At 41.7% G+C, this 16,167-nt stretch overlaps 2 protein-coding genes across 2 annotated transcripts; one reads left to right on the top strand and one right to left on the bottom strand.

Moving 5' to 3' along the window:
- The first annotated feature begins 1,693 nt into the window (after window positions 1-1,693).
- Window positions 1,694-6,449, top strand: LOC142947930 (zona pellucida sperm-binding protein 3-like). Its single transcript, XM_076089802.1, has 9 exons — window positions 1,694-1,823; window positions 2,246-2,544; window positions 2,936-3,054; window positions 3,410-3,513; window positions 3,818-3,995; window positions 4,167-4,284; window positions 4,432-4,514; window positions 4,791-4,873; window positions 5,299-6,449. Exons 1-9 carry the CDS (start codon window positions 1,694-1,696, stop codon window positions 5,361-5,363), a joined length of 1,179 nt encoding a protein of 392 aa, XP_075945917.1. The 3' UTR covers window positions 5,364-6,449.
- A 1,678-nt stretch (window positions 6,450-8,127) lies between these two features.
- Window positions 8,128-10,142, bottom strand: LOC142947929 (uncharacterized). The gene has a single exon (XM_076089801.1). It carries the CDS (start codon window positions 10,132-10,134, stop codon window positions 8,128-8,130), a length of 2,007 nt encoding a protein of 668 aa, XP_075945916.1. The 5' UTR covers window positions 10,135-10,142.
- Window positions 10,143-16,167: the final 6,025 nt, after the last annotated feature.

Raw genomic sequence — 16,167 nt, 5'->3', positions numbered from 1 at the left:
CATCAAGGTCGTCCCAAAAACTTGCTGCCATCATCATCATTAACAAACTGCTTCGTTTTCCAGAAAGAAAAGAAAACAGCCACGTCCGCGTAAAAATATCACAACATTAAACTTAAACGACTGAACCGTTCACACACACACACCTACACACACCTACACACACACACACACACACACACACACACACACACACACACATACACACACACACGGGCTGTTAGCAGCTAATAAATAAAGGAAATGAGCAGAGAGAGAGAGCTCATTAATATCAGTGAAGGTGAGCAGCTAACAGCCCCAGGAGGCTGCTGCTGTTAATACAGGCAATGAATGGAGAGAGACGACTCGAGCTAACGCTAATGCTAACACACACACACGCACACACACACACACACGCACTGGTTTTATGGTGGTCAAACTCTCTCTCTCTTTCTCTCTCTCTGTCAAAAAATAAAGAAAACATGTGCTGTATTACTAGATCATCCGAATAATGAATAATTATAAAATCTCACTTCATGCTTTAAACACATGAAAATAAATAAAAAATACACAACAATATTTCAGTTTTTTCAACAGATAGATTAATATGTTTTTATATTTTGCTGATTTTCGGCTCCAGATATTTTACCAATAATTTCCTTCGATATTTTACGAATGTTATTTTGGATGTTTTACATTATTTTGTTTTGGGATATTTGTTAATATTTCTTTTTATTTAAAGTTTTTACTATATATTTTCGTACATATGTTTTAATATTTAAAAAACAAAATTCCCCAGATATTTGACTCTCTGATGAATTTCAGATACTGATACTCTTTTATCATCACATTATGGAAAGTATGAACTATATATATATATATATATATATTGCTTACAAAAAAATGTAAGAGTTATATTTCTTGTATCTTGCTCCTCATCTTCTCCTCCACCATCTTTTGTCTCCTTCTTCTCCTTCTTCTCTTCCCTCTCAGGACCTATGTGTGTGTGTGTGTGTGTGTGTGTGTGTGTGTGTGTGTGTGTGTGTGTGTGTGTGTGTGTGTATATGTGTGTGTGTGTGTGGTAGTATTAGTGTTAGCATGAGTGTGAGTGTGCCCTTGGCTGGACTAATTATCTCTGTGGAGGACACAGGAGGGAGAGCACGTTGTTCTGCCTCTAATGATTCATAAACAATTTTAACAGGATGAACTCCATCAGGACCTTAATTAGCCAGTGACACACACACTCACACACACACACACACACGCTTCACACAAAAACCTGTTATATGGCCATGTATGTATTTCAGTGGAAGACCAGTGTAAAATCAAAAGGGACGTTCACATCCAACATGCACCAGAGACCATCTTTGACACAATGTCACGAAGGCTGAGGAGGACTGTAGCTTCAGTTTAGAGTATTTTTGACATCAGCTTCCTAATTTTAAAACCACTGCAAAATCTCTCAAATTCACTCTCTCTTAATGTCAACAATGAGCATCCATGCTCAACTGCATACATACATATTTGCAAACTTTAGATTTAAAGTTCTGTGTGATTGGCATGAAGCTCAAATGAGTCTCAGCCGGTTGGTGCAGGTGAACGAGGCCCAGCTGGGGAGCAATCAAGTCAATCAGACGGTGGGCGGAGCCAAACTTCTACCCTACAAATAAGACTGGTGCACAGGTGAGCTTGTATCAAACAGCATAGACTCCTCAACATGGCCGTGTCAGTCAGAATCCTTTTCATGCTTCTTTGTGGAGCCGTATCAGCAGCGCTGGACTTCAAGTGGCACCCTAAGCCTGCTGCTGGCAGGTTTGGACACCAGAGACTGGTCCTGGACCATACAGGTAGACCTCACCCACACCACAGGAATCACTACAACACTGACCACTTTTGATATCTGATGATCAATGTGGTTGATTTATCAGTCAAATGTTTTAATACATTTTAATTTATAGAAATTGAATGTTGAGTTTCAGCATCAGATGGAGTGATTGTTTAATTTTGACTGGTGCAGGAAGGGAGGTGCTGGGTGACAATATCACTCACGTGATTACTGTACGTGTGTACAGCGTCTCTGTCACTCCTTTGCAGTCCTTGTATGGTCTCTCCTATTCACATGGTTGCAAAAATCAAGATGGCGATGGCCAAAATGCCAAACTCGAGGTTTCAAAACTGCATTCCACAAACCAATGGATCCACTTTTATACAGACTATGGTTCTTCATAGCATTACCAATGAAGCTGATGACACCCTTCCCTCCCAGCAGTCCAGGAGAAGCAGTCTTTACATGCACCATTGTCTTGGAGGTATCCGGAGCCACCGGCTGAGGAGCCTCAGTTCCCTCCAGAGTTTCAGCCAAAGACTCCGTCGGCGGCCGACAGTATCAGCGCAGTCTGCGGGGAGCGCTCCGTCTGGGTGCAGGCAAAGAAAGACCTGCTGGGGATGGGTAAACCTGTCCTGGCTGCGGACGTCACGCTGGGAGGATGTCCTGCCGCTTGGGAAGATCCTGAAGAGCAGGTCCTGATCTTCGAGTCAGAGCTGCACGGATGTGGCAGCCAGCTGAAGGTGAGTGTTTATGTGAAGAGAAACTCACTTTGTTTTTTTTGTTTTTTATCCATAAATTGTTTCACTTTTTTTATTAAAGCCCAAATGAATACATTTTCAGTATCGATTGGCTGATTTGCGAATCGGGTGCGTCTTCGTCCACCTGATGAATGAAATGTATCACTTCTAGCTCTGTTTTTGGTCTCCACCAACTCCTGAGGGACATATTGGTCTTCAGCAGCTAAATGCTCCACCATGTTCACCGGCTTGTTAACTGAGCCTGTCTGGTGCTGAGCAGGTGGTGTACAGTAACTTTGTCATATGGCAACTGTGCTGTAGCTAAAAAGTTTCACAAAGTTGGTGCCAATTATTGGTTATTTGATAAGTGTTAATGTTGTAAGTTGTCTTTCAGATGTCTGAGGACTCGTTCATCTACACCTTCACGCTGCTCTACTCTCCCAGTCCTTTGGGGGACAGTCAAATCATCCGAGCCAGAGACGTCGCAGTCAACATTCAATGTCTCTACCAGAGGTCAAAATCTTTTTTTTGTCTTGGCAGTTATGGAAGATGTACGTGAATACCACTGTTAAAATTGTATTAAAACATTAATGTGTTCATCACTTTAATGTCGGCGTTGAACTGAATTTCATGTTTGGATTGTTGGATAGCTAAAACTACAACGTATCATTTAATAGTTTGTTGTATAGTCTAAAACTGCCAAGCTTGGCGTCCATTTGATGCTACTTGCACAATGTACGCACAGTACTTGAGTAAATCGGCTACCTAGCTACACTCCACCTCTGTCCTTACACGGTTCTTGACGATTGGTCTTCTGGAGAACATGAAAGTGTTTAATCATATCTTTGCTGTTAATCTCTTGTTTTAGGAAGCATGATGTGAGCAGCTCGCTGTTGCAGCCGACCTTGAGTCCCTTCAGTGTCGCCAAAGGCTCGGAGGAAAATCTCTACTTCTCCATCAAACTCTTAACTGGTGGGTGTTTTGTTCCAACTTCATCAATTATTTTCCTGGTGGTGCTTTTCTATGAAAGGGAAACCTTACAGGAGAGTAGGTTAGATCATGAAACTTCAACAGTGGATTACTTAAGAATTATCTTTCACTATTATATAAATTTAGTAAAGTGAGAAGTACAATATCTCTCTCTGAAATGGAATACAGAATTGTACTTGGTACAAAACATGAAGTTATTTTCCACCTCTGAGGTTCAGTCAGTTGGTCTTTTAATAGGAAGCCGCCGATGTAAAATTAAAGTTTGACTCTCTTTTCTGTCCCTCAGATGATTGGCAGTACGCTCGGCCGTCCGCTGTGTTCCTGATGGGAGACATGATGAGGTTTGAAGTGTCGGTCAAACAGTTTCATCACGTCCCCCTCAGAGTGACGGTGGACAGCTGCGTGGCCACAGTGGTCGCGAATAGCGACACAGTCCCTAGATACGTCTTCCTGGGAAACAACGGGTGAGTTTACTTTACTGGTGGTGGTTTTTTAAAGTCCACCTCTAGTCTGAAAAACTCTTGTCGAATCTTTGTTTAACAAGCATGGCTTTACCGCAGCATGTTCTCCCAAACGCCGTATTCTTCTCAATCTTTGTCAGTCTGTTGTTTGAGGGTCCTCTTTGTTGTGTTCAGGTGTCTTTTTGACAGTCAGCTGACAGGCTCCAGCTCTCGGTTCCTGCCTCGGACCCAAAACGACAGACTGCAGTTTCAGGTGGAGGCGTTCAGGTTCCAGCAGGACGACAATGGCGTGGTGAGACTCGAACGCGTCGCACACTTCCTGTATCTCCTGCGTGATTAGGATTTTTCCTGGGATTTTCAAAAGGTTTCCTTTCTTCCAGACAGCCGTTGGTTTCTATGTCGACTAACTTGAATGAACACCTTCTTTGTGTCTCTGTAGATCTACATCACCTGCAGTGTGAAAGCCACCGCAGCTGCTGGAGCTGTTGATGCCACAACCAAGGCCTGTTCATTCTCCAACGGGTGAGATACTACAACTCCCATCTGCTGCCAATACTTGATAGTGTTTCTGTGCTGAAATACTGAAGAACTTTATTATATACATTTATCAATCTGAAATCGGTGATGGACAAACAAACTTCTTGTCATCTCAGAAATCATAACTATAATGTAACTTTTTGTGCACTGAACATCATGCAGGATCACTAAAATGTGATAAATATCTGAAGTTAACAGAGATGACAGAATTTTGAAACCTTTTCTCCAAACAATTGTAAGAGGCAGAGCTTTTGTTGACAGGTGGAGGGAGGCCAGTGGCAGCCATCAAGTCTGTAGCTGCTGTGATTCAGACTGTGCAACAGGGCGCCACGAGACTGGAACAGGTGAGTGGGTCGACTCCAAAACCAGTTGGACCGTATTTCCACTAAAACTGTACTCTGCACATGCTGGGTCAACCTGAACCTACTGTACTGTTAATATAAATACCAGATGTCTGTACCAACATCATTTAAAATATTACATACTCATCCTTAATGTTCAGATAATTAGGAGTGTAATTAAGGTCAAATTAGTTTTATGTCAAAGTTCTATTGATTAGATTTTTTTTTCTTATTGTAGTAAAGATATATTACTGTTGGATGGGTTATAGTTTTTATAATGGAACACTTTCCGTCAACTTTACTAGATGATGCACAAGATATCCCTTCATTGATAACATTTTTTTTTTTTTAGGGGTGAACCCTTTAATTTAATCCAATCCAGGGGTAGCTGTAATATCTTATAAACTGTTTTTGTTTTGTTGCTGCAGGAGCTCAGTGGGAACAGGAAACAGCTGTTGGACCAATCACAGTGAAGGAGAGACCTCTACAGTGAAGAAAAAATAACTTTTAATGTGATTAAAGCTCTTAATACTGTGATGAGACATGGTTTGTGTAGTTTGTTCTCAATCAGAAGAAACACTAGAACAAAGCGGTTGCTTGAAAGTACAACTGAATTTCCAAACGTTTCAATGGGTCAACTAATTTATCTGAAAGCTCTGTATCTGACTTTTACGGTTTAAATGAAACAAATTCCAAAAACTCAACATGCATAGAGGCCTTGCATCAGCCAAAGTCCGTCATCGTCAACAATCCTTATTTTAACCAACTCTGCAGTCCCTTTTTGTCCACCAGCCATATGACCCGAGCATAGCATTAGCCCGTTCAGGGGATCCCAGCTTCTAGACTGACTTGACTAATGCTCCAATTATCCAAGACAACAATGTGTTCTGAACCAGTAACTTGTTAATAGATCTGTGTGGTTAATGGGAAGTTCAACCATCACATTGGTTTTTAATTGAAAGTTCTTGCAGATGAAATTAATGAATGAAAAAATCCAATGTAAAAGCTTTTCTTTTTTTTTTTAATTCTGTCAAAGAATTGTTGACGTTGTTCAATCAAAATGGTCTTCAGAGAGGAAAGTATATGGCATGACTAAACCCATGTACATTGTAGGACAAAAAGTAACAAAGGAAATCAGACATGTTTTGGTGAGAACCAACACTTTTCACTGAAGTTTGACTGTCCATTATCTGTGTCTACATGTGTACCAATTGGCTTCCAAATCAGTTGTGATATTGCTGTTCATACACCTTTTACAGTTGCATGCAGCATCAGCTTAAGCTGATCTGTTGCATCCACTGCATGTTGCTCGGCCTCAGCCAGCATCTGTTTGCTGAGCATCTCCTCCAGCTGATTCACAGCTCTCTCCTTATATGAAGGTGGACTGACTCCTGTCCTTGGTGGGTGGAGCAGCGTGCATGGTCCTGAAGCTTTGGAGGTGGTCTTCGGAGCATGAGAGCTGCGCCACCTAGTGTTTCTCTTCTTCAGTTCAGAGATTCCCTGTTCCAGCTCTTTGAAGCCTTAAGCCTGTTTCTTTCTCTGCTTCTCTTTGATCACCTCTTGGCTGTATTAAAAACAAGAGCTCTGCTCAGACAGGAAGTCCTACTCTGGGCAAATGATTAATGTCAATTGTGGCAGTGCAGGTTTTTAGAGAGAATTTATATTAAATATATTCTGTAGTTTATTTCCATTTCTTTTGTACATTTAATGTCACTATGCGCTCGGTTTCAATTCGGTATCAAAGCTTACTCTGAAGCTAAAGATCTTCGGACAGTGATTTATTTATTTTTTATCTTGCTCTGCTCTCAGAAGCTTCAATAAAAATACAAACTCTTACAATGAAATATAAGGTTCTTGATTTGGCATCCAGAATTTCCAAAAACTTTCAGGCAGCTCTTCTGGGATCTCAAACCTACTTGACACATGAGACAATCATAAGAAATGCTGACTCGCACTCCCAATGATCAAAAGGGGCCCCTGCAAATTCAACATCAGACAAGTGGTGTTCCTACTGTCATAAAACTGGTCATGTTATCGCTGAGTGTCTGACTCGAGTGCAAATATCAGCCTCTACAAGTAATGCAAGCCAAGCGTATTGGTTTAATCAAAACGGTGACAGGAGTTGTGGAAGGCCAGTGAGGATACTGAGACACTGTTGGGTCGCAGTCCATTCTCGCTGATCTTCTGCCTCTCAGCACTGAGACCTCCTGTGGAGCTAGTGCAATCGTACGGGGCATTTAGATGGGTTACGTACCTGCCCCACTTCGTGTGCATGTCCAGTCAAAGCTAATCTCTGGGTTCTTTGATGTTGCTGCACCCTACTCATTTCCTATACAAGGGTTTGAGTTCATCATGGGAAATGATATAGCTGGAGATATGGTACTGCCTAGTCCTGAAGTTGTGAATATCCCTGTTACTAGTCCAGATAAGGATGAAGTGTTGAAGTCATCCTGACGTGTTTTCTGTCAGTGTCCTCACCAGATCCCAGGCTCGTAAACAGGAAGAGGAAACCAACCTGGCCCGACTCCATACTTGCACATGTCTTTGCAGAAGACAAGCTGCCCCCCTTTGATCGTCGGGATTTTACACCTCCTGAAATGGACCTATCCACTCCCACAGTGATTTTGTCACCATTGCCTGTGACACGTGAGTCCCTGATTGAAGCTCAAAAAGCTGATGCTCGTCTCGCTAAATGTTTTGAGGGAGTGACGGAGGTAGCATATGAGAAAATGGTACAGTCATTCTATGCAGAAGAGGGGATCTTGATGCGAAGATGGGTTTCACGGCCTATGTTAAAAGAAGAGGGAAAGGATGAAAATGGTGGTACTGTGAACCAAGAAGTTGTTCCCATTATGTACACAAAAACAGGAGATAACTATGACTGACTTAAATATGCCTCTTTTTAGAAGAAAGCTGTGTTTGTGTTTCAGGTCTGCCACGCCCCTTTGTGATCGCTGAAGCACCCACACCTGAGAGTCCTCAGTTCATCAGTGGAGCTGAATATCAACCCCGAGATCCAGTGTTTTCCCTCTTTTGTTTTTTCTTGGCCTGTGGAGCTGTTGGTTCGCTGCTAGTGCCGAGAGCATTGGTACTGCCGTACCTGGGGCTTTGATTGTTCCTGACTATAGAACTATGTTGTCTCACTTTGGGGAAGCTGTCTAGGGGTTCACTGCCATTTATTTTGTAATTCCTGTTATCTCCTGTTTTTGTGGCTAGTTAGGGAGCTCAGTATTATTAATATAAAAAAAAATGTATCATTAAAAAGTGCCCTTGGCACCGAGGCTGTCGGCCAGAGAGCGGGTGCCCTTGGCACCGAGGCTGTCGGCCAGAGAGCGGGTGCCCTTGGCACCGAGGCTGTCGGCCAGAGAGCGGGTGCCCTTGGCACCGAGGCTGTCGGCCAGAGAGCGGGTGCCCTTGGCACCGAGGCTGCCGGCCAGAGAGCGGGTGTCCTTGGCACAGAGGCTGACGGCCAGAGAGCGGGTGTCCTTGGCACCGAGGCTGTCGGCCAGAGAGCGGGTGTCCTTGGCACCGAGGCTGTCGGCCAGAGAGCGGGTGTCCTTGGCACCGAGGCTGTCGGCCAGAGAGCGGGTGCCCTTGGCACCGAGGCTGCCGGCCAGAGAGCGGGTGTCCTTGGCAACGAGGCTGTCGAACAGAGAGCGGATGTCCTTGGCAACGAGGCTGTCGGCCAGAGAACGGGTGTCCTTGGCACCGAGGCTGCCGGCCAGAGAGCGGGTGTCCTTGGCACCGAGGCTGTCGGCCAGAAAGCGGGTGTCCTTGGCACCGAGGCTGTCGGCCAGAGAGCGGGTGTCCTTGGCACCGAGGCTGTCGGCCAGAGAGCGGGTGTCCTTGGCACCGAGGCTGTCGGCCAGAGAGCGGGTGTCCTTGCCACCGAGGCTGTCGGCCAGAGAGCGGGTGTCCTTGGCACAGAGGCTGTCGGCCAGAGAGCGGGTGTCCTTGGCACCGAGGCTGCCGGCCAGAGAGCGGGTGCGCTTGGGATGTTTGACCGATTTGGCAAAAGGTCTCCTCCCGATGCACCAAGAGGGGTTGCCCTTGGCACCGAGTCCGTCGGCCAGAGAGGGACCTTTATCACCATGTTTAACTTGTTTTCCGTCATGAGACAGGATGAGATAAAGATGTGCTGGATCAGGATTAAGTGTTACATCCACTGCAGAATGCTGGACCCTCTTCAGCTCGGCCTCAGTGAGCAGCTTCTTCATCTGTTTACTGAGCATCTCTTCCAGCTGATTCACAGCTCTCACCACAGTCCCCTCATATGAAGGTGGACTGACTCTGACTTCTGTCCAGTCTTTGGTGGGTGGAGCAGCGTTCAGGGTCCTGAAGCTCTGGAGGAGGTGGAGGTGGTCTTCAGAGCATGAGAGCTGCTCCACCTCAGTGCTTCTCTTCTTCAGCTCAGAGATTTCCTGTTCCAGCTCTTTGATGAAGCCTTCAGCCTGTTTCTCTGTCTTTCTCTGCTTCTCTTTGATCGTGTTGATGAGCTCGGCCTGGCTCCTCTCAACAGACTTCTTCAGAGCGGTGAAGACCTGAACACCATCTGCCATCTCTCTGTCTGCATCTTCCTTCCTGAGCACCTCTGAGTGTTTGATCTCCTGAATCTTCAGTCGTCTCTTCTGGATCATCTGCTGAATTTCAGCCTCAGTCTTCCCCAGCTCTGCCTTCTTTCCTTCATATTCTTCTTTCAAAGGAACAACATCATGTGTCTTGTGGTCTAAAACAGTGCAGATCATGCAGACACACATCTGGTCGGTCTTACAGAACAGCTCCAGAGGTTTATCGTGCTTCGTACACATCCTGCCTTCCAGGTTCTCCACAGGGTTGATCAGCTGATGTCTTTTCAGACCTGATCTTGTCAGATGAGGCTCCAGGTGAGTCTCACAGTAGGAGTCCAGACACACCAGGCAGGACTTCAGGGCCTTCAGTTTGGTTCCAGTGCAGACGTCACAGGGAACTTCTCCTGGTTTGGCAGCTTGTTGCTCTGAGCTGCTGCTGCTGGCTTTCTGTTGAGCTGACTGTCTGAACTGAGCAGCCACCTCAGAGATGAAAGTATTGACCTGCAGCTCAGGTCTTGTGTAGAAAAGCTTTTTACAGTTGGGACACTGAGACTGAACATGAATATCCCAGTGTTGAGTGATACAGGTTTTACAGAAGTTGTGTCCACATGGTATGGCGACTGGATCAGTGAACACATCCAGACAGATGGAGCACAGAAACTGATCTTCAGTCAGCAGACAGCTGGCAGCAGACATATCTACACTCTGAGGACAACAAGGAAGAGAAAAGAAAGAGCACTCAGAGGATGAAAACACGGACAACTCCCAACCCCGCTTTATGGTCTATTTGACTCTAAATGGACCATAATTTACTAAATGAACTAGAGATTGAGACCATAAACTCATGTTTTCAATGTTTACTGAGGTAATAAATCAAGAGAGAAGTAGTCATTTTCTCATAGACTTCTATACAATCAGACTTCTTTTTACAACTGGGGGAGTCGCCCCCTGCTGGTCAGTAGAGAGAATGAAAGTTTTGAGACACTTTGAGACAAGCCGATAATTAACTGATAAGATTAGTGTCCATTATCCATCATTCAATTTCATCTGCAGCATTTGAACAGAACAGCTGGTTCCCAAGTTCAACTACCAGGAGAGTTCTGCCTAATTTATACTTATGTGGAAAAGCAGAAAAGCAACCGCTTCATGCTTACTTTCCTCCCAGTAATTATGACTCTACTCAACAAGAACACGGATTTTTGTTTTTTTAGTTCACAGAAAGATGGCATTGTTGTATTTTTTGTTGTATGTGTCATGTCTGTATGGCTTTTACGGTTCTCACCTGTTTTATAACGGCTATGTATTTCTATATATTTTCTTTCTCAAGGCATGTGCATTATTTGACACAAGTCTTTAGTCTGCCACTGTAGTGTTTTGTCTTGTCCTTATTTGGGGAATATTTCTTTTAACTGTTTAACTGATAGCATTGATCGATCAAAATTCATATTATTGTAAAAGGATTAATGATGAAATTCTTTAAAGGCTAGTTCTTAAGTTATTAAAGCCGACATGTGCCCAGACGCTAATGCGTCCTGGTGTTGCACCCTGTCCTCGTGACACAGTTCTGACTTTGTTGTTCTGTCAATATGACAAGAATAAACTATAAAAATGTAAAGAAACACTTCATCCTTCAGTTTAGCACAAACATTCAACACCAACACATAAAGGAACACTTCATCCTTCAGTTTATCACAAACATTCATCATCAACACATAAAGAAACACTTCATCCTTCAGTTTATCACAAACATTCAACATCAACACATAAAGGAACACTTCATCCTTCAGTTTATCACAAACATTCATCATCAACACATAAAGGAACACTTCATCCTTCAGTTTATCACAAACATTCAACATCAACACATAAAGGAACACTTCATCCTTCAGTTTATCACAAACATTCATCATCAACACATAAAGGAACACTTCATCCTTCAGTTTATCACAAACATTCATCATCAACACATAAAGGAACACTTCATCCTTCAGTTCATCACAAACATTCAACATCAACACATAAAGGAACACTTCATCCTTCAGTTTATCACAAACATTCATCATCAACACATAAAGGAACACTTCATCCTTCAGTTTATCACAAACATTCAACATCAACACATAAAGGAAACACTTCATCCTTCAGTTTATCACAAACATTCAACATCAACACATAAAGGAACACTTCATCCTTCAGTTTATCACAAACATTCAACATCAACACATAAAGGAAACACTTCATCCTTCAGTTTATCACAAACATTCATCATCGACACATAAATAAACACTTCATTCATCATCAACACATAAAGAAACACTTCATCCTTCAGTTCATCACAAACATTCATCATCAACACATAAAGGAACACTTCATCCTTCAGTTTAGCACAAACATTCAACACCAACACATAAAGGAACACTTCATCCTTCAGTTTATCACAAACATTCAACATCAACACATAAAGGAACACTTCATCCTTCAGTTTATCACAAACATTCAACATCAACACATAAAGGAACACTTCATCCTTCAGTTTATCACAAACATTCATCATCAACACATAAAGAAACACTTCATCCTTCAGTTTATCACAAACATTCAACATCAACACATAAAGGAACACTTCATCCTTCAGTTTATCACAAACATTCATCATCAACACATAAAGGAACACTTCATCCTTCAGTTTATCACAAACATTCATCATCAACACATAAAGGAACACTTCATCCTTCAGTTTATCACAAACATTCAACATCAACACATAAAGGAACACTTCATCCTTCAGTTTATCACAAACATTCAACATCAACACATAAAGAAACACTTCATCCTTCAGTTCATCACAAACATTCAACATCAACACATCTGGAGATACGTGGTTTTACCTGGACAGGAAAGCGAAGGATTAGAATCTGCAAAAGATACTCGGGTAAAGTAAGTATCTTAACTACAGTACTTGAGTAAGTGTACTGACATTACACCACTTACCTATAACCTGTAACACCGTACCTATACCTGTATTTTTACAGTATGATATTAGTACTTTTACTTTGTAAAGGATCTGAATACTTCCTCCACTTCTGGAATGTGAGCAGGTCTTAGACCTCTGGACGGCCTCTTTGAGCCCTTAAGTGATTTATGAATTACTCTCAGAACAAAAACTAGCAGCTTTTTTTGTGTGAATACGACCCCTTTACACCATGAATGACCTTTTACCTTCCGTCTGACCTGTTCATGCTGCGGGGAGTTTACTTTACTGGGTCAGTCGCTGCTGTGCTGGGACAGCTGCTCTGCCACCTCGCCAATCGTTCATTTAAGATGACATCACCTGCGTGGATGCAGCTGGAGAGGCTGTCGTCGTGCATCACGAAGAGGGCAGAGCAGAGGGCTCATCATCTGTTTTCTATATATAACCCTGACCTACACCCTCCTCCTCCTCCTCCTGCTCCTCCTCCTCCTCCTCCTCGCCACCAAGCCGCCTCGCTCCCTCGCCGCGTCCTGAGCGTCCGAGGCAGCGGCATCCATCACGGGCCAGAGAGGAGCCTCCTGTCGGATTCATCCATCTCTGCCCTCCACCTCTCGGGGGAGGAGAGGACGACTGCTGGCTGTGTGAACCTGAAACAAGAGAGGTCACGGGGTCAAGCTTCAAAATAAAAGTCTTTAACGCATCGAAAAGTCAGTGACGAACTTTGTGTTCCTGTCGCAGTGCTGATTTTATTTTGTCTGTTTTCATTTATTTATCACATAAAAAGTCTGGAAACTCACGGCACAAAGCAGAAAACTGTTTTTCTTTCTCAGGTAAGGTTTTGAATGCAGGACTTTTATTTGTAGAGGAGTATTTTCACTGTGTAGTATTGATACTTTTACTTCATTCCACCACCAGTCATCAAATACCCCGCCACAATAAAACAATCATCACTCAACTTCTGGTTCAAATCCGCCTCAACTCTTCTCCACGGACCGTCACGTGTTCTTCATCAGCTTCTGGGTCCATCAGACATCCAACAGTTTCATCAGGACACCTGTTCTTTTTGAATTTAGAGCTCTCTTCACAACTCACTTAGTCTACTGAACAACAAAAAAGTAAAACCCTCCTGGAAAATACATGTTTCTCTAAAGCCTCTGAACTTTGTTTATAGCTATGTGAATATATACTCTTGCTTTTGTAACATAATTGTCCTTAAATCTTTATTTAAATTATTTGTGTGTGTTATACTAGTTACATACTGTATGTTCTATATGTGCTGCTTATGTTTACCTGAATTCTTCAAGTCAAAAGAAATAAAAAAATGAATCCAGACAACAACATTGAAGACATATAATTATATTTCTACCAATGCAGAGACAAAGTCTGCTGAGAGTCTGAGGTTAAATGAATCTCATCCAGAGTAATTCTAGTATTAATAATCTGCTGCCGACGCCAAAATAATCAACAGGTTAAGGAAAAAATATCAAGCTGACTTTGTGCTGCCTTCTGGACTTCAAAGTACACTGGTTCAAATCCCCAAAACATGCATTAAATGTAACACGAGGCGGACTTTGTGACCACGAAGGGGTTTTGAACAGGTGTGCAGGTGAATCAGGAATTTAAAACCAATATGATTTTATTGAGTTGGAGAGTTCATGTTTAGCTGAAGGTTAAACCAGTTTGAGTTGAATTTAACGTCAGTTTGAAATCTTATTGGTTCAAAATGAACTCTTTGTATCAAAGAAAAATCACTCAAATCTGTAACAGAGAACAGCTTTTATTAGAGAAACTACAGACATACACACACACACACACACACACAGAGCGGTGAGTGCAGCAGCAGCGCCGCCTGCTGTCTCTGAATAACATCACATCCTGGAAAACCTGGAACTGGTTTTATCCAATCATGGAAACATCCTGGAAAATGTTTCTTTTTTTAAAATAACCTGAAATGTCTTTGAAAACATCGAGTTTGTCTCGTGTGGAAAGTACGTCTGAGACGTTTCCAGTAATCATCACAAAAATGTCACATCAATGATTTTGTTCTCATCAGTGGAAAGAAAATGTGTGAGATTTAATTATTAATGAACACCTTTAAAACCGACAAACGTTGATCAAGATATTAAATATTAAAGTTCTTGTTGCTCCTCAAGTGGCCGATAAAAAACTATTTTTCTGTGTATGCTTTTATTTTGCAGGTATCTATTTTCTATGTTTTGATTATCAGCTTTACATTTACTATTTATCTAAGAAATAAACCTCTCACATGGTTTCATTTAAATTAAACGTTGAGGCCTAAAACTGTAAAACTATACTATATTTCACACACAAAAAGAAAAGGTTATAAAGGTTTAAAACAAATGAATGTGTCTATCGGAACTTAGTTTCTTCTTCTTTGCTCTCCCATTATTGATCTCACGACCCCTCTGATTTATCCGGTGTCCCTTTGGAGGGGCCCGACCCCTAGGTTGTGAACCACTGGATCAAACTGTATACAAAGCAGTTAAAACTGGCGCCACCTCGAGCAGCTACAACAGGAAAAAAATGAACAATCTTATAATGAAATATATAATGATATATCAACCAGTTTCTGCACATTCAGAGTACTTTTACTGTTGATTCTTTACGTATACTTTTACTGCGGTATGGAGCTTGAATGCAGGACTTGTGGAGTATTTTCAGATTGTTGAACAGCTGCTGCATTCCACACTTTAACCTCCTGACAGAAAATACAAAGTAAAAGAAGTCCAGAAAGGGTGAAGACAGATGGAAGATCCTGAACAGGGGACCAAACCATTACTTATACAACTGTTACACTATTATATTAGTATTATTACTCATGCGTTCATATAAAAACTGGATTTCACTGTTGTAGTTGCTTTAAGTGGAGCTCATTTTGAACTACTTCTTAAAAACTATTTCCTAATATTTATTTATAGGACCTCTGTTGTTCCTCTCCCAGGATCAGTGAGACGACGTGATGACGTACTGACAACAGACGCCACCGATTTCTGATGCTTTCAAGTGCTTTATGAAATGTTGGAATTATGAATCTATTTTACGTAAACACAAATAACCAATCAGTGAGAAGAGGAGCGCTTGCACGTTGCTTTGTTTGATACAACTTCTATAAAGTTGTGTACGTTTTATAAGAAAGTATAGGGTCCATAATGACACGCAAACATTGGATTTCAAACACTCTTTTAATCTGAACTCTGTCTATAAATGTAGATTGATCATCTTTCTTTCAATTCCCATAAAACAAAGATGTGGTTAAAGCACACATTCAATTATAATGTATTAAAATCAAACCACTTTTTGAATAAAACTAATTTATTTTCAATATTATCCAAAAAAAGAGTCATGTTTAACACTTGTTTGAGGTTTTACAGGGTTTTCCACTTGAGATAGTTATGCAAATAGGAAATAGTCAAATAAATATTAAATTAAATATAAAATTGATTATTAAATATTATATATGTAGAGCTCATGAAGTATATATCTGTCAGGTAAGAATTTAGGTACAATATAAAGACGTTACATCTTATGAAAAATCGATTTCAAATCAGTATAGCCACCAAAAAACATCCAAATATAGATTTAATATTTCATCTAAGTTGAGTATCTATTTTTCTGTTAATAACGTTATTTATGTCACACATAAAGGATGGAACAACAAAATAGGTGCATTACGAAATAGAAAATGTCGTAATGTAAATTACACTTACATTATACTTGTTTAAAGTACTGTTTTCTGT

The sequence above is a fragment of the Anarhichas minor genome, unplaced genomic scaffold (assembly GCF_050575085.1).
Source record: "Anarhichas minor isolate MPS153535 unplaced genomic scaffold, ASM5057508v1 ptg000011l, whole genome shotgun sequence".
NCBI classification, from domain to species: Eukaryota; Metazoa; Chordata; class Actinopteri; order Perciformes; family Anarhichadidae; genus Anarhichas; species Anarhichas minor.
This window is presented reverse-complemented; position numbering and strand designations above follow the sequence as displayed.

Bases quoted from the DNA above. Each gene is read 5' to 3' on its own strand.
- LOC142947929 (XM_076089801.1), bottom strand. From the start codon at position 10,134: ATGTCTGCTGCCAGCTGTCTGCTGACTGAAGATCAGTTTCTGTGCTCC.
- LOC142947930 (XM_076089802.1), top strand. From the start codon at position 1,694: ATGGCCGTGTCAGTCAGAATCCTTTTCATGCTTCTTTGTGGAGCCGTA. The intron at 2,545-2,935 runs GTGAGTGTTTAT...GTTGTCTTTCAG, and splicing joins GATGTGGCAGCCAGCTGAAG to ATGTCTGAGGACTCGTTCAT. The intron at 3,514-3,817 runs GTGGGTGTTTTG...TCTGTCCCTCAG, and splicing joins CTCCATCAAACTCTTAACTG to ATGATTGGCAGTACGCTCGG.